At 43.7% G+C, this 24,552-nt stretch overlaps 1 protein-coding gene across 1 annotated transcript in view; it reads right to left on the bottom strand.

Moving 5' to 3' along the window:
* Positions 1–778: 778 nt before the first annotated feature.
* The window catches only part of LOC141431446 (BRCA1-associated protein-like), a 26,025-nt gene continuing 2,251 nt past the window's right edge, over positions 779–24,552 (bottom strand). Inside the window, 11 exon segments of the mRNA XM_074092629.1 lie at positions 779–1,882; positions 3,418–3,535; positions 4,070–4,219; positions 4,906–5,086; positions 7,869–7,960; positions 8,692–8,800; positions 9,841–9,954; positions 10,096–10,123; positions 10,125–10,160; positions 10,499–10,673; positions 11,646–11,810. Coding sequence (XP_073948730.1) covers positions 1,733–1,882; positions 3,418–3,535; positions 4,070–4,219; positions 4,906–5,086; positions 7,869–7,960; positions 8,692–8,800; positions 9,841–9,954; positions 10,096–10,123; positions 10,125–10,160; positions 10,499–10,673; positions 11,646–11,810 — 1,318 coding nt within the window. The 3' untranslated portion in view covers positions 779–1,732.

Here is a 24,552-nt window from a genome sequence, read left to right as displayed (position 1 = left end):
GACTGCTGGTTTTTTAATCAGTATCCCCTCAGGGATAAGCAAAGGAAATAATATCCATACAACCCTCTTCATCTGTAAATGTTTTGTTAAAATCATAAATATTTAATAATTATAATTAAATTTACCTACTTAATTTAGTTTTACGTCGAACGATCATAACACGGCATGTTAATGATTTCGTCACTACTTTAAAAAGACTCGTACCTCAAAAAGATAGTTTTTCTGAGTGAACTTATGAACATAACATCAAGGTTCAATTCTTGTTCAGATACGAGATTTTTTCAAAGTACCTAGTGACGATTGCTGGACATTTATTTAAAACTGGTCGTGTGTTGCCCATACAACTTACTACCCTACCCTAATACAACATATTTAAAAACTAAACCAGCTGACGTCCTTATTCTTGAGGAAAGCATCGCGAGCGAGACTGAGACAATGAAATAATAATAATAGGTACTACTCGTGCATCTGTACTTACACACCGTTCCACTTCTTCCAACATCGCTGGTAAATTCACAGCCTTATTTTGAAAACATGGGTTAACCGTGAAAGTCCTCCACAACCTGGTCAAAGGTCGAAGGTGTTCGATGGATGCGGGATGCGCAAGAGCTTAGGACCGATCATTGTGGGGGTTTGGTTTTGATTTTGATCATTTCGGGGAAACCTATGTCCAGTTGTTTCCACTGACGATGATGATGATGATAACTTTAGTTACAAATGTATTAACTAACGGAAAGGAGGTTAAGAGAGGTAACCATTTTCAATGAATCGCACAAAATACTGTTTGGTATATTTTTATTCTTAACATCGACCATAAATTAACTCCGGAATATTTTACATAATTTATTCTTTAAACCTATTTTCTACTTATGAAAAAGCATCCTATATTAACACAAAAAAGTACAACCAAAATATCTATAGAAAACAATGTATCTTCTTATTTTAATTTTATGCAGAAATGTAAAACGAGATTTTTTATGCATTAATTTATTTACATAGCAAATTAGTCGCATTATAACACTGACTGTCACAGTGATTTCATTTGTGGCAACACAATCGGGAATCATGTCAATTCTGTTGTTTACAATTAGATGGCGCTGAGTCGTTGCAGAGCTACGTTTGGTATTGGAATTGGAACATAGTGTGATAATAATATGATAGCCAAAGATCCTACTATAAAAGTCTAAGTACACTTATCTATTCTTAATCGAAATGCGACATTAATTAAAATTTTCTACCGCAACTTTTGGGTTTCAAAATCATAAGATTGCGGCAGACTGAGACGTGGTAATCTAATTTCCTTAAATTATTTTACATAACATTTAAAAAAAGGGGAGGCCTTAGCCAAGCAGTGGGACACTTTAACGGGCTAAGAAAAAAATATTTTTTAAGATGTTTGTTTTATTTTCTAAACAAATAAGTGCAATTAAAATAAGGTAAAAGTATAAAAAAATGGGTAACTATGAAAATATTCCCGTCGCGATAAAATGTTGCTATGCAATATGCAACCCAGCGACGTAATATGACACCATTATTTATATTACAACTTTATTATTTATGTCACATTTAGACCAAATAAAAGAAGTGCAGAACTTTACAGTGGGATTCCGTCCCGTGCAGCGCGTAACGCACTCGTTCTCTCAGTTATTCTCAACTAGATGGCGCTGGCTGTCACACGCTTGTTAGTTGTTCCATTCACCGCTAGATGGCGCTAAGTGTTGTGAGCGGGCAGCTACCGGCGCTTGCGGCGCGGCTTGGCGGGCGCGACGCTGACGCTGGCGCCGGCGATCTCCTCTGCGCTGGCGCCGTCGGTGCGCTCCAGCTGCCCGCGCGCTTCCACGAAGAACATCACGTCGCGGAGCTGCTCCTTCAGCTCTGACACCTGTAAGAAATTAGGAGATTGTACTACAACGGGGGCATAAAACGAGCCATTTTACCCGAGACGTTCTAGATCATAAACACGAAGTTTACGAGCATAAGAAGTGAAAAATATTTTTAGGCAATGAGTACAAATGAAGATTAAGATCCGGCCGTAGCCTACCAATGACTTATGGCACCACACGGGCTGCGAGTCTTCAATATTAGAATAGAAGGTATTTCTTGATTAATCTAGCATAGTTCAGCAAATGCAGGTGGTAGGACTTTGTGCAAGGTCCGCCCGGATTGCTACCACCATATTGCTCGCTAATCCTGCCGTGAAGCAGCAGTGCTTTCGCTGTTGCGTTTCGGCGTGGAGAGTAAGACAGCCGGCAAAATTACTAGTACTTTAGGTATCCCATCTTAGGCCTCTAGGTTGGCAAAGCATCTGCAATACCCCTGGTGTTGCAGATGTTTATGGGCGTGGTGATCTCTTACCATCAGGAGACCCACCTTGCTCGTTTGCCATTCAGTCGAATAAAAAAATGGTTAAAAAAAAAAAAAAAAAAATTAAAATTTAAGCTGTTTATTTCAAGCAAAAGAACAAAAATCATTTTACAATCATTAGAGAGTTCTTAATCCTAATTTAAGGATTTTGCGTGGCCTCTATTAGCGAAAGACTGAGTTGCTCACGCGTAATTAGTCTAAGTATACATAGGTATACATAGTAGGTTCGGTTAGGCTAATTAAAAAAAGTGTCACTACATTTTGAAAAACTTTTCAGAAAAGGTTTTTTTTTTATTAAGTTTTGATTTGACAGTTGGGGGAGGTTTGTTAGATTACATTCCCAAGAGAATTAGGTAATGAGGGCTATCGTTTTTTGTCTCACTAGATGGCACACTGTTGCGTGAAGTTTTTAAGTATGGCTTTCAAAGTCTGTTATTACGGGCGTGAAAACAAAGTTTAGATTAAAATCATATATGATTTGACATTTCGGAGACCTCACGCTACACTAGCGCCTCTAGTGGCGAATTCATACGCGATAGCCCTCATTCCTGCGGCTAATTTTCTGTTCAATCAACCGCTGAACACACAGCGGCACATGGCCTGCTCAACATACAAAATATCCCATTTTTAGTAAAAAAGGTTCGTCACCCTAAGATCTATTTTCCTTTGCTCAGTATGAGCGATCTGCTTTACCGATTGAGTAGGACATACTGCGTCAACCTGTCAACCTGCTAAACATAATCCGGTGACCATAGCAACCCTACCACTACACTGGCACTGACAAACACTGACAATTAAATAGAACATTATTTGATTGAAACTTTTACGAAGTTGTTTATTAAAAAGGTTTTGTATTGATATGAAACTAGATATATGTTAGAGGTGTATACTATTTTGACCCTTGTTATCATGTTAAGTAAGTATAATTTGCTATGCACTTGTCTACTTAGTACTTTGGTTTCAAAACGTACTAAGAGTCTACGACTGTAAAGGAATCAATTTAATAACTGACGAAGGTATTCCTACCCCCACTGTACAGTAGTAATAGCGTACCTGTGTGTTAAACTCCTGCTCCCGCTTCTCAGCCTGTTCCTGCCAGCCGGCCTGCTTGCTGGCTAGGGCTGCGGCCAGCGACCGCTCCTCCGCCAGAGAACTCTGCAGGGACGATACTCTGCGAACAGACGATAAATACTACATTATTGTCTAGGCCAGAACGCATGTAAGTAATGTAAGGCTAACCGAAGCACCTGCCCTGGGCGTCAATACTAAGAGAACGCCAAAATCTATGGTTCGAGACAGCCCGATGCTGCTTCTTGTGTGGTACTGAAGGGCTACTGCCTCCGCCACGCCCTCGGCCGCGCCCAGCGCGCGAGCAGGACGGCACGATGCCCCAGTGCTAGGTGTCTCACTTGGCGGCCAGGTGGTGCACCCGTCGCTCCAGCCCCTTGTTGTCCCTCGTGAGCGCGGCCAGCTGCTGCGCCCGCGCCGCCGCCACGCCCTCGGCCGCGCCCAGCGCGCGAGCAGGACGGCACGATGCCCCAGTGCTAGGTGTCTCACTTGGCGGCCAGGTGGTGCACCCGTCGCTCCAGCCCCTTGTTGTCCCTCGTGAGCGCGGCCAGCTGCTGCGCCCGCGCCGCCGCCACGCCCTCGGCCGCGCCCAGCGCGCGAGCAGGCCGGCCCGATGCCCCAGTGCTAGGTGTCTCACTTGGCGGCCAGGTGGTGCACCCGTCGCTCCAGCCCCTTGTTGTCCCTCGTGAGCGCGGCCAGCTGCTGCGCCCGCGCCGCCGCCACGCCCTCGGCCGCGCCCAGCCGCGCCCGCAGTTCCACGCATTCCTCGTGGTGGACCGCTTCCATTCTTAGGACAACAACAAAATTATCATAGCCCAACGAACTAAAAATAACAGAACAGACTTAAGGTCACAGCTCATTAGCCACCCCCCGGCCCCGGCACCCGACCAGCTCCGCCGGCAGCAGCAGGAGCGCCGCGCCGACCGCGCGTGGTTCACGCGAGGCAAGCACGAGCAGAGAGCTATCACCGAGTGGTCCTCTCGCCGTCCGCGCATGGCAACTTCGCGAGTGAGGCGATCCGGTGACTCTAGAGAGTTGATGTAGTGAGCGCATACCCATACAAATCCATATGAAGAATACTAAGCGCTCGAGGCGAGGCGGTGCTGGTAGGGTGCCGGGTGGCTGTAATGAGTTGTGACCTTTAGACTAAAGAACGTCATCATCTAACCCATTCAAACTCCGACCGATTACGTCGCTCTTCCGTTGGACTTCGGTCCCCAAGCATAACACCTGCCTGGAGAGATGTCTATTATAACCCCTCCCCCACAGACAGAAATGCAGCTCCGCGTCTCGGATCCACGAGTTAGCCCTTTCGAACCCAGCCGTTACGATCGTGCGGGTTAATTACATTTGAATTTACATGGGTTGTACATAAAGTCCATTGTCGTAACTCTTTTCAAACTCGGCTGGGTTTTTAGCCAGAAGCAGGCCGTTCGTGCGGCACGGCACGGCGCGGCACGGCACGGCACTCACTCGAGGATGCGCGCGTCGTAGTACTGCCGCTGGGTGTCGAGCTGCTGCGTGAGGATGTGCGTGAACTCGAGCTGCGCGGAGTCCAGCTTGTCCCCCCCGCAGGCCTCCCCCCCCGCCCCCTCCGCCGCCACCAGCTTGCCGTCAGCCTTGTTCTGGACCAGCCGGTGGACGAAGTTGTCGCCTGCAAACATTGTTCAGTGCCTCGTTACGAGTAGATCGATTTACCAAAATCGTTATTTATTTCCTTAGCAAAATTTCCATCCCCTTTTTTCCCAATAACATTTTTAACCGACGCTTATTTTCACAATCGCGTTTTATCCCAACTTTTAACCCCCAACACAAAAAGAGGAATGTTACAAGTTTGACCGCTATGTGTCTGTCTGTGGCACCGTAGATCTTAAACGGATGAACCGATTTGAATGTTTTTTTATTCATTGAAAGCTGGTTTTCTAGCACTGGTTCTTAGATATTAATAATCGGTTCAGCCGTTTTTGAGATATTGAACTTTGAAGTGACAATGTCGGGGGTTTTCCATAGGTTATAATTGACTCAGAAATATATGTAGGTAGGTATAGGTAAAACTAAGTATAGGTTCAATCGTACATTTATCTGGGAGCCTTAATCACGAATAGCGGTGGATGCGTCGACGAGGTGAAGAGACGTATGGCGATTGCTAGGTCTGCAATGGACAGGTTGAGGAAAATATGGAGAAGCCGCAACATTTATAGGTCAACAAAAATCCGACTTGTTCGAGCGCTCGTGTTCCCCATATTTCTCTACGCCGAAGAAACATGAACGCTGCGTGAGGTGGAGCGAAGGAAGATAGACGCTCTAGAAATGTGGTGCTGGAGGAGAATGCTGGGAGTTTCATGGACTGAATTCCGTACCAATGAGTCCATACTCCAAGAACTCGGCATTAAACAGCGTCTATCGTCCATAGTGCAGTCTCGCATCCTTACTTTTTTCGGACACATATGTCGTAAAGGAGACGCAGCTATGGAGCGACTTGTGATCCAGGGGAAAGTCGAAGGCACTAGGCCACGAGGTAGATCGCCTATGAGATGGACAGACCAGGTCAAAGCAGCAATAGAAGGACCACTACACGCAAGCATAAGGAAGGCGGCTGTCAGGGAGGAATTGAGGCGTATTGTTAAGCTTGCTACCAGCCCTAGAAAATGATGACCACGACCACTCTGTCAAGAGTGAAACGACGAAGAAGAAGAAGAAGGTATAGGTAAAGTTAAGTTGGCATCCCCTTAGGTGGACTGATGGTGTGAGAATTGTGGGAAACCGGTGGACGCAAGTGGCGACTTGTCGTGGATTGTGGCGTTGTAAGGGGGAGGTCTTTGTTGAGCAGTAGACGTTCTCCGACTGATGATTATGAAGTATGCATCGACCCAAGGGGCTAAAAGCACACAGAAGTAAGCCGTAGCGGTGTCCGTCGACACTGTTTCATCGTCGATAAAAATTTGGAAAAAAACACGATTGTGAAAGTTAGCTTCAGCAAAAAACTATGTGAGAAAAAAAGTATTTCGGTAAACCCGCGAATTGAAATTACGCTACAGGTAGTTAAATAACGAAAATGATCTAACCAGCCTTCCCCTCGCTCATTATCTAATTATACTAGAGTCCAAAATATTAGGCAAACTAGATTGACAACTGAAAAATGTTACCAGACTATTTCGATACTTACAAAATATTTTTTTGGACTTTATTTTCATATATAACGAAAATTTCAGAAAATCGAAAATAGTTCCAAGCAAACCGATGGCAGATAAGTCGAATGACATACCTATATGAAATGACAATAAAACAAAATGGAGGATGGCGTCCTTCCCGATGTTAATTTTTTTCGAAATCTTTGAAAGAAATGATTTCTTTATTATTATTTCGTATTGAGTTTCTTTCTAACATCGATTTAATATTAATATCGATAGGCTGACCAGAATTATAAAAAAACTCGCCATATTGCGGAAAACCAATAGAACTAATTTCTTGCACTGGTAACACTAAATTCAAATGTCATCTGTCTATTGCTGTCAAAGTTTAACGTTGTTTGCGCATGGTATTTTAAAGTGCTATTTTGTGTTTTTGTGCGTTAAAATGCCGAAGATTATCCATAGCCTTGGAAGGAAACTAATTCACAATGTATAAAAGTATTTTGTCATAGAAAAATGTAAAAAGTCAGAGGGATTACAAAATATTCATTTAAATAACATCACCGACACCATTGTCAATATGACTGGTAGGTATTGTATAGTAAGTGTAAAGAATGTTGCAATAAAAAACGTAGAAGTGCTGCCCTCGCGTCAGGTTTTTTATATTCCGTGTCAGCCTTTAAGTTTTTTTTGTAATATCGATATTACAGCACTGGTGTAACTGTGGCAACATTTGTGTGTAATTAACTGTCAAGTTGGTTCGCCTAATTCTGGACTCGTGTATAAGTAGGTATGTACATACTGTTGGTGTTTTTCCATAGTAGAACCTCGACAGTAATGATATCCTAGGTAGGGTGTGAGAGCGGGAAGCATACCTGCGTAGTCCCACACTCCGTTGGAGCGCGTGAGAGCGGGAAGCATACCTGCGTAGTCCCACACTCTGTTGGAGCGCGTGAGAGCGGGAAGCATACCTGCGTAGTCCCACACTCTGTTGGAGCGCGTGAGAGCGGGAAGCATACCTGCGTAGTCCCACACTCTGTTGGAGCGCGTGAGAGCGGGAAGCATACCTACGTAGTCCCACTCTCGTTGGAGCGCGTGAGAGCGGGAAGCATACCTACGTAGTCCACACTCTGTTGGAGCGCGTGAGAACGGGAAGCATACCTGCGTAATCCCACACTCTGTTGGAGCGCGTGAGAGCGGGAAGCATACCTCTGTAGTCCCACACTCTGTTGGAGCGCGTGAGAGCGGGAAGCATACCTGCGTAATCCCACACTCTGTTGGAGCGCGTGAGAGCGGGAAGCATACCTGCGTAATCCCACACTCTGTTGGAGCCCAGCTGCAGCGCGAACGTGTGGTTGGACGCCAGGAAGTGTTTGGCCGCGTGCCCATTCGCGTACCTGTCAAATCGCGCTAACTCAATACCTAAATAGTCAACTAAAAACTACTTACTTATCTAAATCTAAACTATACAGGGTGCCCTCAAATTCTGAGGTTTGGTCGGTTTTGGCCTGTACTGAAAAGTTCAAAAAATCAGAATGCAATAATGCGTAGCTTAGATGTAGGTATTGATGTTATTGATTTTTTGTCATATGAAGTCGCGAGTTTTGAAACAAATAGATATATTATTATGCGTTAATTTTAATAACTTTCTGCTGTTTCTTGCAGTGCATTTTTCTTGGCAATGGATGACAGTATTTCTGAAAGCGCTGGCAGAATAAAAAATACTTGTAAAAGAACCATTAGTCACTACTTTTAAAAAAGGTCTTAAGTGCTTAAAACCATAATTTTTCCGAGTGAAATTAATTATCATTTTTTCAAGGGTCAATTGTGTTTACGTACTGATACGAGATTATTTACAAAGTAGGTATGCAAACTAAACTTGTAAAACCAATCCAAGTGGATTGGTTTCCAAGTGGAACTGAACTGTAAGTACAGTTCAGTTTAATTCAGTACTTTTTTTAAGTCACATAAAAATCCATATTGGCTTAATAAATTACAATGTCCTATGATCTAGTGTTAGTATGATACATTAAAAGTAAAGAAGTTGGCTATAGGTGGGTATGGAGTTGTGTCCATCTCCGGGAGTGGAGAGTCCCACCTGTCACCTGCGTGTCGTGTTTTAGTATACCTGCCGCAGCCGACGTTTCCGCAGATGAGGCAGATCCACAGCGAGCCGCCCTCCGCGTCCTGGCCCTCGGCCAGTCCGCTGTGGTCGCGGCTGGACTCGTCGCCTTCTTCTGCACAACACATTAATACATTACGTCAAGACTCGCGAGTCTCAAATGCGGGCAGACCCTAATTGACCCTATACTATACATCATTTTTTTAGCATTAGAAAAAGGGTAAACAAACTTGACGAGTCTTTTTATTGAAAAACATAAAAAACATTAACTATTACTTGTGATACCGCAAAAGCATGTAAATGATTATACACCCTTGCTAATTGTTACATATAACACTGGGTATGTGGAATTATTTAATTACAATAATGTAGGTAGTATTTAAATACCGAGTTATTATTTATTGACTTTCATTCGTTCTTTGAAGTTTGAATAATCAACATCATGGAGGCTTTTTTCACATACTGACCGCCCCCCCCCCCTCCAGCGCACCTGTCCGCCCCCACATACTGACCGGCCGCCTCCCCCTCCAGCGCGCCTGTCCGCCCCCACATACTGACCGGCCGGCCCCCCCGGTTTTGCCAATATCTTTGCAATTTTGATTCTGGCTTACGGTGTGAAGTTTGTTGCCTTTGGTTTAGAACGCGAGTGCGCGGGCGAGATGAATAACTTCTAACTAACTTCATGATTGTTATTTCGAACAGTGTGCCGTAGCGTAGCGTTGTGATTTGATGCAATCATTTCAAAAATTAAATAAGTACTTAGGTATTCTGGTTTTAGTGCGATGTAAAGTGCGGTGCCTGTGGGAGAGAATGAGTTCTGAAACGGACGAAATTGTCCTTGTGTGGACATACACTTGTATGTCTGTAAAATTCTATCTAGTAATAGCATGCCTTCAGTGCGCTTTGGTAACAAGATGGATGTAGGTACACTAAATGATAAAAAATACTAAAACATATCTCTCGGCTTGGCATAGTCTGATACCCTAGGCAGGCCACTGGTCTACTGACCGGCCGGAGCCCCCTCCAGCGCGCACTGTCCGCAGCGCGCCTGTCCGCGCGCTCGGGTTGTCTGCGCGCAGCGGCACACGGGGCAGGAGGCGTCCCGCCAGCGCACGAGGCAGTCTGATACCCTAGGCAGGCCACTGGTCTACTGACCGGCCGGAGCCCCCTCCAGCGCGCACTGTCCGCAGCGCGCCTGTCCGCGCGGCTCGGGTGTCTGCGCGCAGCGGCACACGGGGCAGGAGGCGTCCCGCCAGCGCACGAGGCAGTCTGATACCCTAGGCAGCCACTGTCTACTGACCGGCCGGAGCCCCCTCCAGCGCGCACTGTCCGCAGCGCGCCTGTCCGCGCGGCTCGGGTGTCTGCGCGCAGCGGCACACGGGCAGGAGGCGTCCCGCCAGCGCACGAGGCAGTCCGCGTGGAACGCGTGCGCGCACTGGCACGCTCAGCACGCCCGCCACGCTCTCGTCCATGCGCTCTGCAACAAACATACCTACTTTTTCTCGAACATAATGCATAGCTGGCAAGTAAAATTAAAATCAAGGTTAATCAATATTTTCCACTCGTTTAATTGTTGTTATCTTCTATTTGCGTTTGCCAGTTTCCATATGAAAAAAAATTAAGCTTCAAAGTACCTAGTCGTAGAAAAACTGTTGTACGCAACGTTATTGTAGTAAAAAAAAACTCGTGTCGTTTTCTTACGATGCTCGCTACACTCAAATCGTAACCCACGCCACTCGCCTTTTTCGATCCTGAATAAAATGCTTATTTTTTGTTTGTTTTCCCTGCATGCATGTAGCTACTAGCTACGTACCGAGACACACGGGCAGGTGGGCAGCTCTGTGTGGGCGGGGGGCGGCGCGCCGGTGCGGCCGCACGCCACGCGCGCCACCCACGCCGCGCGACACAGCGCCGCGGGCTCCAGACTGCTGTACGGCACGCCGTCGAACGCGCTGTGGAACTCGCGCGCAGCCTCGTTGCTGCGGAACCTGATAAGCACAGAACATATTTTTTTTCATCACACTTGCTCGTAAACAGTGTCAAAACATGAAGGCTACCTTGATTGCAACCCCCTAAATAAAACCCTCGACCTTAATGTGCTTGTCATGAAACCCGTGGTCGGTAAATGAGTCAGTGCCCGTACTGAAGCGCGCGCGCGCTGCTGCGCATGGTGCAGCAGCAGGACCACAAGCACACGCGGCTCAGGCACATGCTGAGGCAGGGGGGGGGGCGGCGCTGCCAAGAGCGCAGCCTAAGGTATCGCCAATATTTGGAACAATTATATTTTTTCTTTTAGAAATATAAAATTATACTCGCAAATGTGATGAAAAACATTGTATGTCGCACGGGCGGTACTAGAATTACGAACATCGACTCATTAAAGCCCGAAGTCGACGCTCGTTCGTAATTCCTTATTTACCGCCCTTAAGACACAATGTACTATTACGCTCCACTGTGGCAGGTTGAATACAGGCTATTATAGCGTACATTGAGGGTAAGCAGCACTAGTGTTGTCTACCCTACTGCAGGAGGTTGGCGTGCTGCCTCAGGCGCAAACAACCAGCTGCCTACCCTGGAATGAGTGCTAGCGTTTTGGCGCTCTCCAGTTGGCGCCACTGTAGGCAAAGGTCCCGCCTGAAGTATAGTGGTCAGTATGTTATTACGGACATTAAAACAAATTTAACATAATCCCGTTTTGTTCCGAAAAAAGGGAGGATAAAGGTCTTCGAAAGTCAAAACTGTCTCAAAACACAGACATTCATTGCCCCGTAACGCATATATTAAACCCGCGTAACTCACCCAAAAAGTGACATTTGACATTTCAGAGGTCTCTCGCTACACTAGCGCCTCTAGTGTCGAATTCACGACACGCAATAGCCCTCATTGATCCAATACGCCAATGAATGCAGGTATCTGCGGGTGAACGAGGCGAGTATGCAAGTACAGTATCAGGCACTAACGTCAGCAGCGCCATGTAATGGTCCGGCGAGCCGTCCCGGAGCACCCTGACGTGCGCGATGTCCTGCTGGCAGGCGGCCGCGAAGGCCAGCAGGTCGCTGGCGCCCAGCGCGCCCGGCACTGACAGGAGGCACAGCGTCTTGGCCTCCGGAGCTTCTTTCAGCTCGCTGGAGAACAAACAGAATTCTTCAAGTAAGATCTAAATGCAAAATGTATGGCGCTACTTGCATGTGAAGTGAATACACTAATTTCAAACCATTATAACTCTGTTGTAAGTATAAAGGTAGCTTAAACATTGTTTTGCCATTTGAAAACATGCATTTTCAAGCTTTGATTCATAAATGAAATAAAAAATTGCCAAATACTACATTGATTGATGAAATTGACCAAAGTTAGCGAAGAATTATTCAATTTTTAGTTACTTTATTATTATTTTAGGACAAATTGAATTACCCCACACCACAGACAAAATAACCTACCTTATATGGCACTTTTAATAATTTTCTAGAGGCTGACCACTTGGCTTCCTTGGTGACAGCACGTGTTTGTGTCGGATCTACGAAATTTTGTGGCCTAGTGCTATTTTTTACGTGTTTTGTTGTGTGACCCACCAGTATCGTCGTTCAGTAAGTGTTTTAACAAATACTCGTACGCTGCTAACCCCGCAATGTCGCATATCCCCCCAAACCTCCAGACATAACCTCTGTTAGGGAACCGGTTTCCATCGGCGCACCGATGAACTTGTCGCAAGACAGCCAATCGGAGGTGTCGATGGACGCCGAAATAACTCTACTGGGGGCAAAAAGGAGGGCTACGGTGCTGGATGGATCCCAGCCCCCAACTAAGTTGGGGACCAGGGCTCCTTCCGACTCCATAGCCCACCTTTACGAACATCCGGACCTAAAAAATGGACGTAAATACACGTCAAACGACGGAGGTCCTTTCCTTGTCCATGTATCCAAGTCAGAATCAGATCCCTCCGCTGGTACTACCCTAAATCCTATCAAATTTGGACAAGTGATGGTAAACTCGCGTATACAGAACATAGCGCGAGATGGTATCAAAAAAGTAGGTAGAAACCGTGTTAGTGTAGAGTTTAACTCCGCAGAGGCAGCTAATACCTTTTTATCGGACCCACTACTCGCATCTAAAAATTTCGAGGCTACTATCCCTACATTTAATATCACACGCATGGGTATTGTCAGGGGAGTACCCACGGACCTAGCGCTGGATGCTTTTGTCAATGATGTGGAGCTTCCTTCTGGCTGTGGGGGGCATCCTTAAAGCCAGGCGACTTAACCGAAAAGTACACAAACCCGACGGCATTGAGTGGATCCCTACAGGTACTGTGGTGATAACTTTTAGCGGACAAGTTTTGCCAGCCAGAATTTTCTGCTGTTACACATCGTTAGTAGTAGAAAAGTATCTTTTGCCCACAATACAGTGCCACAGCTGCTGTAAATTCGGACACGTAGCGGATCAATGTCGATCAAAACCAAAATGCTTCAAATGTGGCCAAGAGCATACAGGCAAAACATGTACTGTGCAGGAAGACTTAGCGTTTTGTCTGTTCTGCTCAGGCAGGCACTTTGCTACACACAAGACCTGTCCAGAACACACTCGTCAACAGGCTATCAAAGCAGCAATGTCTGACGACAACATCTCTTACTCTCAGGCTTGCGAAAGGTTCCCCCCTGTTAAGAGATCCTACGCAGACGCGGCTCAGAGCCCCCCCTATTCCCAAACTGATCCTATGCCTCAAACCCAACACTCTGCCTTCCCCACCCACACTCAAAGTCCATCCCAAAGTTACAGGAAAACGGTCTACATACCAAGGTCCCCCCATCGTCCTCTATCACAAGGATATGACCGTGCCGCTCACGAAGCCCTAATTAGAGACCGCAACCCCCCTCCTCCGAGGAATGGTGCCGCCCTCCGGCCCCCAGGCTCCCCGCCCTCCTCCCCCTTTCAGTCCCCCCCCAACGATAACCTGCTGGACGTCCTTCTATCCTTGCTGATCAATATGTTCAGCAAAATGGATGATTTCCCCCTACCGCCCAACGTCGCCAACAAACTTTCACAATTTCTCCAAGTTGTAAATGTTCCATCTCATCCAGTGGAACAGTCACAGTCTCCGCCCTAAAAAACACGAAATTTTGCAAATGGTATCCTCGTATGACCCTACTGTCTTTGCCATATCGGAGACCTGGTTGGTTCCGGGAGCCCGGTTCCGGGTGCCTGGCTTCTCGTGCCTCCGACATGACAGAGATGATGGCTACGCAGGAGCCGCCCTTCTCATCAAATCTTCTGTCACGTATAATCGTATAACTCTTCCCCCTATCCCTTACGGCATTAATGCAGTCGCCGCCAAGATCATGGACTTTACCGTTCTTTCGATCTATATTTACGATCCGCTCTCCATTAATATCTCAGACCTCGAGCACATATTTTCCGCCCTTCCGGGCCCATTCCTCATTTTAGGTGACTTTAACTGTCATCATCTCATGTGGGGAAGCGCCGATTACGACGCCTTAGCCTGTGATCTCGTTGACCTGATGGAGGACAAAAACATCTGCCTACTCAATGATGGTTCTCCGACGCGCAGAACGGCACCAGGCCTGAACTCTAGTGCCGTCGATCTTTCCCTGTGCTCTCCACATTTTGGCACCCTTCTCTCGTGGTCTGTGCTCCAGGATTCCCACGGTAGTGATCACCTTCCAATCTTAATATCCTTCCCTACATCCTTTTCCCAACCCAGTACTCCCCCAAATTCTAATAGGTACCACCTGTCCAAGGCTGATTGGGACCAGTTCGCGGCGGACTTGGATGCAGCAGTCAGCAAGATGCCCATTGTCTTACCAGAAAACGCCTGTATTTGTCATGACAACCTGATCGAGGCCTTCATAGTTGCAGCTGACAAAAATATTCCGCCTAAAAAACGTTATAAGGCTAGGTCCTCCCCACCTTGGTGGGACTCTGAATGTACGGACATGATTCGCCTAAGGAACGAGGCCGAGAAAGCGTATTGTGGAAACATGTCCCTGGATAACTTTCTCGCATTCAAAAAGACCGCGGCTCAGGCGAAACGTTTGTTCAAAAAAAAAAAGAAATTTGGATGGATAAACTTCTGCCAAAGTATCTCGCCCCGCACTCCATCAACTGTTCTATGGAAAGCCATAAAACGTTTTAGAGGTTCATTCATAGCCCGAGATGCGCCTAGTAACGACTCCTCAGTTTGGCTCACGGCATTTATAGACACCCTGTCTCCCCCCACTGTCCCCCATGTTAACTCCCTCCCTTCCCCCTATCCTTTGAATTGCCCTCATAATAATCTCGACCAACCGTTTTCGTGGTTAGAACTTTTGGCATCGTTAGACCACCTCAAGAACTCGGCTCCTGGTCCAGATAGTATCCCGTACGCTTTTCTTGCCAAATCTGGCCAGGTTACCAAAAAATACTTTCTAGACCTTTTAAACCATTTCCTCGACCTGGGTTTCGTTCCAGAGGCTTGGAAAAAACAAATTATCATCCCTCTACATAAACAAGGGAAAGATCCCCTCCTTCCTTCCTCCCACCGTCCAATCGCCTTATCATCCTGCCTTCTCAAAATCCTAGAGCACATGATTAAGAAACGCCTGGAGTGGTTCGTAGAATCAAATAAAATACTGTCCAAAAGCCAGTTTGGTTTTCGGAGAGGAATGGGCACCATGGATAGTCTCTCGATTTTAACAACTGACATCAGGATCTCCCTCTCAAGGAACGAGTTCCTTGTTGGCGTATTCTTGGACGTATCATCCGCGTATGATAGTGTCATACTCTCCTTACTCAGAGATAAACTATCTAAGCTGAGTCTGCCGCAGAAGCTGACGCATTTCATATGCAACTTCCTAATGGAACGATCCATCGAGGTGAGACATAATGGTTCCCATTCCACTCCGAGGCTAATCTGGCAAGGTCTTCCACAAGGATCCGTATTAAGTCCCTTGCTCTACAGCTTGTACACCCACGACCTTGACGAGGCTGTTTCACCGTTCTGCAACATACTGCAATACGCAGACGACATAGCTTTGTACGCATCGTCCCATTCCGTCGAAGTAGCCACCTGCAACTTGAACCAAGCCCTATTCTACCTGGGTGAATGGCTTGCTGTCCATGGTCTTTCCCTTTCAGTTTCCAAATGTAGCGTGGTTCCTTTTACTAGGAAAAGGTCGTTCCCCCCTGTGGAAGTCGCCTTCAATAATCAACTAATCCCTGTCAGTAAACAAGTCAAATTTCTAGGCGTTACGCTTGACTCTCGGCTTTCCGGTTGCCCCCATATTGATTCCACAGTTAAAAAGTGCCAATCAAACATCAACATTCTGCGTTGTCTTTCGGGTGTGTGGTGGGGTGCCCACCCCTATTCCCAGAAACTCCTCTATAATGCCATAGTACGCAGCGTCCTTGATTATGGCTCCTTTATCTTAGAACCTTGTAACAAGGTGGCCTTAGGTAAACTGGACAAAATCCAGTACCAGTCCCTCCGGTTATCCTGGGAGCCATGAAATCCTCCCCGACCAATGCCCTTCAAGTAGAAGCAACTGACCCCCCCCTTTACCTCCGACGTCAATACCTGGCTGATCGTTTCTTCCTCAGACTTTCCCTTCTGGACGACCACCCCCTCTTACCTAAGCTGCAAGAACTATCGGATTTAATTACTGACAGTGGATTCTGGTTCAACAAAAACCCGCCATGTCTTATCAATAGCTTCCGCAAATTCAATAACCTCCCAGACCCCTCTTTCACATGCTCCCTTCTCCCCCTTTTTGCTCACAGTTACGATGCTCTAATCTTTCAACCCAACATCATCCTTAACTTCGGAATAACAAAGAACCAGCCCGGAGCTAACAGTTCTTTTCTACACAACATCGAAAACTCCTGGCAAGGCTGGTCTTTGTTATTCACAGATGCCTCCAGGCTTATGGTTGGCGGCGCTGTGGGTTCGGCAGTCTGGATCCCGAAAGATTCAGTTATCCTGAGCTTTAAGTGCCCACCTCACACGTCAGTCTTTACCGGTGAGCTAGTCGCTATTCTGGAAGCCGTTAAATACATTAATGCTCATGGTATTAGCAACTCGATAATTTTTACGGACTCTCTTAGCGGTTTACAATCCATCACGGCCAATCCTTTCTCTGCCAAAATTAACTATCCTTTAGTGCTACTCATCAGGCAATCCCTATTCGAAGCCCATCTCCGCAACCTTGAGATCTCGTTGGCCTGGATTCCCAGTCATTCTGGGATCCGGGGAAACGAGGTCGCTGACGCATATGCTAAGGAGGCCATAGAGATCGGCAGCTTGGATCACTCCCACTGCTATTTCTATGACCTCTTCTCTGCTGCCAAATCCGATCTCACCTCTCTTTGGCTCCGTCATTATGAGTGCTCCTTACTGGTCAAAGGCCGTCATTACGGGGATATTCAACCAAACATCCCCCCTAAGCCTTGGTTTTTCCGGTTTCGTCAAGCGAACAAACAGACAACCTCTGTCATCTGCAGATTACGTATCGGACATACTTGTGCTCCATCCCGCCTGTATAGATGGGGTATTGTTCAATCCCCCCTCTGTCCATGCGGCTTGGAGGAGGGTACCGCCGACCACATTCTGTTAAACTGCCCCATGAGAACTGTTCCCCTTTACAACATCCTTCCCCCTGTATTCCCAAACCCACCAACCTCAAAACCCTCCTACTTCATGCCTCCTCCAACAAGAAAATCCTTAACATGTTAATTAATTATATAACTAAAGAAAAAATAAAACTATAGGTGCTTTTTCGCTTTTGTCGCTCCCTTTGATCCGATCTGTAATGTCTAAATGTTTTGTACTGTCTTCTATGTTTTGTGCTGTCCCTATGTTTTGTGTATGTCTATTGCAGGTACGCAACAAACTCGCTTCCACAACCCCCGTTTAGAAATCTTATCCAACCGGTCTGACACAATATACACTTTGCTGCTGTCAGGTGTCATTGGCAGTAATGGACGCTAACCAAAAGCGACCGATTGCCACTAAACAAAAAAAGTTGAAGTTGAAGTTAATAATTTTCTTACCCACATGGTGTACTTGTCGTAAAGTCAATACTCACCTTTTCTTTATATACAAATGGAGCACCCTTAGTGACTTCAACCCAGCGGGTTCCACAGAAGAAGCTGATGGTCTTCATCGTCATCAGGAATAACGCTTTCTTTGGGTGAGTCCACGAGAAGCTGGTCGGCAGAATGCCTATGTCCGGGTTGGGGCCTAACAACACACTGGCATATGTCTCGACTGTGATTGTCTTGGATTCACGAAGCACCACGGTCTTTCTTCTTTTGCTCTTTGGCCCAAGCTTCTGCAACAATAATATATTGTACTTATCCACACACAATACAAAATGTCATTAGTACAAGCACCAGCCAGCTATCAGCATATCTAATGCAACAAAGTGTGATAAATATCTAATATGGACTATTCTTAGAGCCAGTAGCATATGTCAGATATATTTATATGCTCCCATGTGGCAGATATTAATGCAGGTTACATGCATAGTTTAAATTTTTTATCAAAGTCCGATTGACATAAAATTAGAGCACTACTCAGACTCAGGCACTGCAATATTTTACCTCCTTAGACAAAAATAGTTCCAAACGAGAATATAGTAAGCCATGTCCATTCTGGATCATATTGCATAACATTACAAAATGTCTTATAGTCCAGCAAACATGACATCAAAGACCTCCTCGTAACAATTTTATTATACATAGGTAGTTTCACTTTTGCTATTATTTGGATGAAAGTACTAGATAACTAATAATAAACATTGGTTGAATATTGATGATGTCATTCCTATGAAAAATATTGTTATTGCACAAGGAACCTTTTACCTCCAAAAGTTAATGTCAAAATGAGGTCAAGTGAAGATTAAGATTAGTTTTTGGAATCAAAATATTGAGTTGAAATAAAAAAACAAAAAGTTCCAAAAACCAATCTTAATTTGATTGCCTAGCTTTTTAAACCGCCACGGTTGGCCACAGACAACCAATTTTTTAAATCTGAAAATCGTTCCATATGCGCCACGAAATGCGATTGCCGACATGGCCACTATGGCACTTTTTTTTGTGTCATGTTTTAACCAACCATGGCGGCAAAGGGTTAATAACGACATCTCTTGTCCGGGTGGCGGTTAGTTCCAATGGAATGCCTGAACGTTTCCGATGAGGGCTGCAGCATAGATGTCGCTAGTGTCGCTGCTAGATGTGACTAAATAAGAAACAAACAAGCTGAGATAAGTGGTGCATAAGAGAAATTCGTGTCTGTACCCCTGTCCAGTGGTGGTGTAGCGGTATAGCATGTGGCACGGAATGCCGAGGACCTGACTTCGATTCCCGGCGCTGGTCTATTTTTCTGGTTTTTTCTGTGCATCTATGTTTCAGTTTGTATTTCGATATGGTCAAGTGAAGAANATCATACATATTTGCACATTTGCGTAAGTGGTTGTATAGCATTAATATACTCAAATTACTACCTCCTCAGTATTTAGATAACTCAGACGATATACCTTTGCTATTTCAAGCTAGGTTACATCTAGCCCTGCTTTGTAAACCAATCTGTTTCTCCAACTTTATGACATAAACAAGTAACATCTGCCTTCTCTTATTGAGTTTGAGAAGCCAATATGGGCAGTAGCGTATACACTAATGCAATGTCTGCAGAGTTAGTGAATGGTTGTGAAATTTCTCAAGAGTGCTTGAACTGTTCAATTTCAGTGGAGTGCGAAAGGTTTTAAAGTATATTGTATTTGTTGTATTTGACTTTGTTATTGAAGTGACATACGTACATCAGATAGAATACAATGTATAGTAAAGAATAAGAAATTTAAACATTGATTAGCCAGTTATACAACATACTCCCCCGTAATCAAAACAAAATTATAAACATAAACCTATTCCTTTTATACAATTCTGATGCTTGATACGAGCCAATGGCTTAGTTAGTACTCAGCCCACATCTCCAAAGTATTGATATATACGACATTAACAATATTGTTCGATAATAAATCTCGTATATAATAAATCTTGTGTCTATATGCTTGGTTCTGTTGTGTGAACCGGATTCAATGCCAACTTCTGGGCAGACTGTGAATCATTATAAATAGTAATAACAGTTGACATACCAGTAAGTTCACACATCAATCGCCTCAGAAATTCAGCCTCTCTACCCGCACTGGACAAACTCATATATTCCGCTTCGCTGGACGACAGGGCAATGGTGGTTTGCTTCTTACTTTCCCATGAAATGGCTCCCCGGCCATAGAAAAATAGAATCCGGTGTATGAACGACGATCCATAGGACAATTGGCCCAATCTGCATCCGCGTAGCCAATAGACATCACCCGTCTTTCTCCTAGTAATGCCCAAATCCATAGTGCCTTTCAAATATTGTAATACACGTTTTGCCGCCTTCCAATGACTTTTATCATATTTAGTATTGAATTGACTCAAATATGATGTAGCAAAAGCAATGTCTGGACGAGTATTAACGGCCAGAAAATTGAGTGAGCCTATCAATTGCTGATACGGATAGGATAATGAAGATTCACTTACATTCTTCTCACTCGGCAGAAACTTTTTAGTTTCCAACGGCGTAGGAACGCTCTTACAGTCCATCATGTGAAACTTTTAGCAAATCACGAATGTAACTTTCTTGAGATATTTTAATCTCATTAGGTTTGTAATGTATATTTAAACCCAAGTAATAACTAAGTTTGCCAATCACTTTCAAACTAAAATGATTCCGCAAGTCAGATATGACAGTATTAGCGTTTTATTTTCTTTGTACAAATGACAATGTCATCGACATGGAAGCGAGTATTATTAACTCGTTACCAAACTTTTTGGTATAAATACATGTTCCGAAGGAGTTTTGTTTAAAACCTATGCATTGTAAAATTTCGGTCACTTTTTATACCATGCTCGTGAAGCCTGTTTGAGGCCATAAAGCGATCGTTTCAGTAAACATACTTTATCTTCTTGACCAGTTTTATAAATCCTTCCGGCTGACTCATATATACTTCTTCCTCAAAAATCCGTTTAAAATGCCGTACAACGTCTAAATGGTGCATTTTCATTCCTCTTCCGCAGCCAATGCGAACAACATGCGTAAAGAAGAATTTCGCGACTGGAGAGAAAGTTCCAAGTAGTCCTACTTGGAAACTTCTCTCCAGTCGTCCGAAATTCTTCTTTATATCAGTATTCTGACCGCAAGTGGTATAGAAATATCTCCAATGCCTTTACTGGGCAGTACATCTCCATTTGCAATGGTTACAGTCCCCAATAGACGAAGTTCTCACATTATTCATCCAATCCGCCTCGTGACGTCATGTGTGCTGAAGCTCCAGAATCAATAAACCATTTATCACGCTCTAATCCGTCATTGACATTCAGTGCACATAGAGAATTTGTGATGATTTACGGGCTCTTCTTCTTGTCCTTTTATGGGGACAATCTGGACGCTTATGTCCTGGCTCCATGCAGTCGTAACACACAATAGGTTTCTTCGGTTTGGATGTAGAAGGTTTGTTCTGGTTCATCGTGTACGAAGAGCAGTACCTGGGTTATCTATAGCTGGTTTATTCAATTCATTCAATAATTTGGTCTTAATAAATCCACTGTAATGTCTATGTTGGAATTTTCCAAAGCCATTACTAAAGGTGCATATGAGGACTTAAACTCAAGAAGAATCGCAGCTATTGAAGCATCTTCCATAATTTTGCCAATGTCGGCTAAATCTTGCACAGTTGACATGACAGCATTTATGTACGTCTCTATATTGGAATCAAAATCATCAAGACATACCTGTACAGTTTCCGTTCGAGGTTTATACGTCGCCCTAAACCTTTGTCCTCGTAAGCGGACGAAAGAGCATCCCAAGCTTCCTTGGCTGTTTTGCATGACCTTACATGAGTTATTGCCATACCATCTAAAGTGAGACATATTTCGATAACGCCTTCCTGATCGTTACGTGATTTTACCTTAGTAGAATTTTACTATCATCAGAATATCCGATGATCGTCTCCCATAACTCTCATGCATAAGGTACATACGCATTTTGAATTTCCATACGGAATAACCGTCTCTGTTTATGAGTGGTTTATGCAGAAATCGAATTATTTGCCATATTTATACGCACAGCTGTTTGATGTCACAACAAAATAGAAGTATGAAAATTATCTTCGTGAACCATTGAAAATTTTCACAGATTTTCATAATTTATAAACGCACATACTGGAAAAAACTAGTAGATTCATTTTATAAAGAATATATAGTTTTTATAAGTAATACTCAGTTAAATATAGAGTTTCGTGCTGATAACGAATGTTGTATTTGACTTTGTTTATTGAAGTGACATACGTACATCAGATAGAATACAATGTATAGTAAAGATAAGAAATTTAAACATTTTGATTAGCCAGTTTATACAACAGTATTTATGTTGACAGCAGTGGGTAGACGGGGATAGGATGATAATGATCGCACGTGCAGTCGAAAAGTAGTAGCCTAGGTAATAGTATAACCACAACGCGCGCACCGACCGACCAAAGCGAATCCTTTACGGTTACCTACATTGAGGCTGCTGATTACTTAATACGATAAAAGTGGGAAAATATTGAAATTCGAACCTTTCGTACGGAGATAAAAACTTCGTATGGGTACTATCTATTCTATGGTATGGGTCAACTTCCATAAAAACCTTATTATTTTTTTCTAATATTTTTTTTTTACTTATATCGTGTCGGTAACCAGTAATCTTAATGTACCTTCGGGTTTCGGGGGAAATCGGAAGGATTCGTTAGTAGAAAATGACGATTGTCTTTTTGACTTAGTAGTAATCCATCACGCGAAGAGAGCACTTGTTGTGTTTTCATTGATTTATATGGAGCAGTTAAAACCACCACTTACTTATTTATTTAGTTTATTATTTTTCTAAAATTGTTTTCCATGGGTATTTCTGTAAATAGCCAACCACGGGAAATTGTTTATAATGTATATAAATATTTTGTAAAGAAGCTGAAAGTTTCTAGAAAAGTGATCGTAAATATTTTTATAAGGCTTAAGACCGAGTTATAGAAGCAACGGGGAGCGAAAAGTACATTAAAAAGATATTAAACGAAAGCAGACCAAAAAATTCATTAGACATACCCAAGAGAAGTAGATACAGTATCTCTGTATACTTCCAAATAAAAGTAGCGTGTTACGGCGGGGTGTTCTCTATTTAAATTAACGACGGAAGAATTCGAAAATGCTGATTTTGTAGCTGCTGATCATGACAAAAAGTCATATTGTGTTAAAATCAGAAAAAGATAAAGAAGCGTAATATTATTACAGTAAGGTTTATTTTGTACTGATGGTTATTCTATATAACTTTTAAAAAGTTTTGCAAGTTGGTAACAGAACAGAACCGCATATCACGATCGGGTGTCATCGTCTATACCCGAAGCATGCTTCTAAAATCCGAAGGTTTTTTTAAGAGCTAACGGAGTGTACACTCATAATAAAATATCGTAAGGTCGGTTCCCTAACTAATGTATCCACTTTTTCTTTCATACTTAGTTACATAGAAAAGTGGATACTTATGCTAGAGAACCGACCGTACTATAGGATTTTTTAACACCGTGTATACTGCCCTCCTAAGCCAAAGGGCGCTATCTCAAAAAAAACTTTTCAGTTATTTATGTGTGGCTTAAGACATTTTGCATCACATGGCATAAATAACTCAATAGTGATTTTGATAGGGCAGTATACTTAGTGCCACAAGCAGGCTTTTCTTAAGCCCACACTGACTCTATCGTCATATTTGCACCCACACATTCATGTGCCATCGCATTGTCTGCCACGTGTGTCTAAGATATCTGCACCCGTTATCGATTGGTGTTATAGGTGCAGAACGTAGAGCATTAACAACCGGAGTCGTCAAAGGAAGTCTAATGCCAGAAAAGCTAATATTAAGAATTTCACTGTCCCCATACAATGTTTATTTAACACCCCACGTTCACTCTTGTTAGTTAAGTAAGCTAAGGTTTTTTCCTGTTTTACTCTAGAATCGCCAAAAAACCTTAAATCGAATATCACTTCAAAGCCACGAGTTCACATTTGTTCACATCATCAATATTTCATGAAAAATACGAATGTTGATCGGCGAGTGTTTTCAAGACACGCATTACATTTTTATAAGTATATTTTGTGTTTCAACATTTTGTAAACTTTGCTAAGCTTACTCTGAGGGTCGAACCTGGTGACCCGACCCACAGGTTATCTAATCGGGCACCTAGTCTTTGCCACACGAGTCTGACTCTTAATAGTAACTAAGACCAATGTAGAAATTTACGGTTTCACCAACAATTGATAATTAAATATAAATATTATATTATTATTATTATATTCATAGTTCGATTTTTAGTTAGTAGATGTTCCATTTCATCGATGAATTAATTATAGAAGTACTCGTGTGTTTCACATTTTATGGTTTCAAATCATTTTGAATTACATAAGACATCATAGTACGAGTAAAATCATTTAAATGTGTAAGTAATTATAGGTTGACTAGAGTGAAACTTATGATACCTCATATGCTAAGATCCGTTCAGCTGTTTAAGCTACAAAGAGGACTAAAGAAATAGACATACATATATACGTTCGAAAAACATAACCCTTTGAGGTGCAAGCCTTTGTTTGATCCACAAGCTTGAGAAGCTATAGGCCAAACCACTTACCTAAACTTTTTATGATTTATTGAATGAGGCGTTATTTCAATAGGGGGCCATTCAAGTATTGCGTAAGCAGAATTTTAGTTATTTTTGACCATTAATTAAAAAATACGATGTTCAAACCAACACTCCTTAA

The sequence above is a fragment of the Choristoneura fumiferana genome, chromosome 9 (genome assembly GCF_025370935.1).
Source record: "Choristoneura fumiferana chromosome 9, NRCan_CFum_1, whole genome shotgun sequence".
Taxonomy (NCBI): Eukaryota; Metazoa; Arthropoda; class Insecta; order Lepidoptera; family Tortricidae; genus Choristoneura; species Choristoneura fumiferana.
Note: the sequence above shows the minus strand (reverse complement) of the source record. Positions and strands in the feature narration are given on the sequence as shown.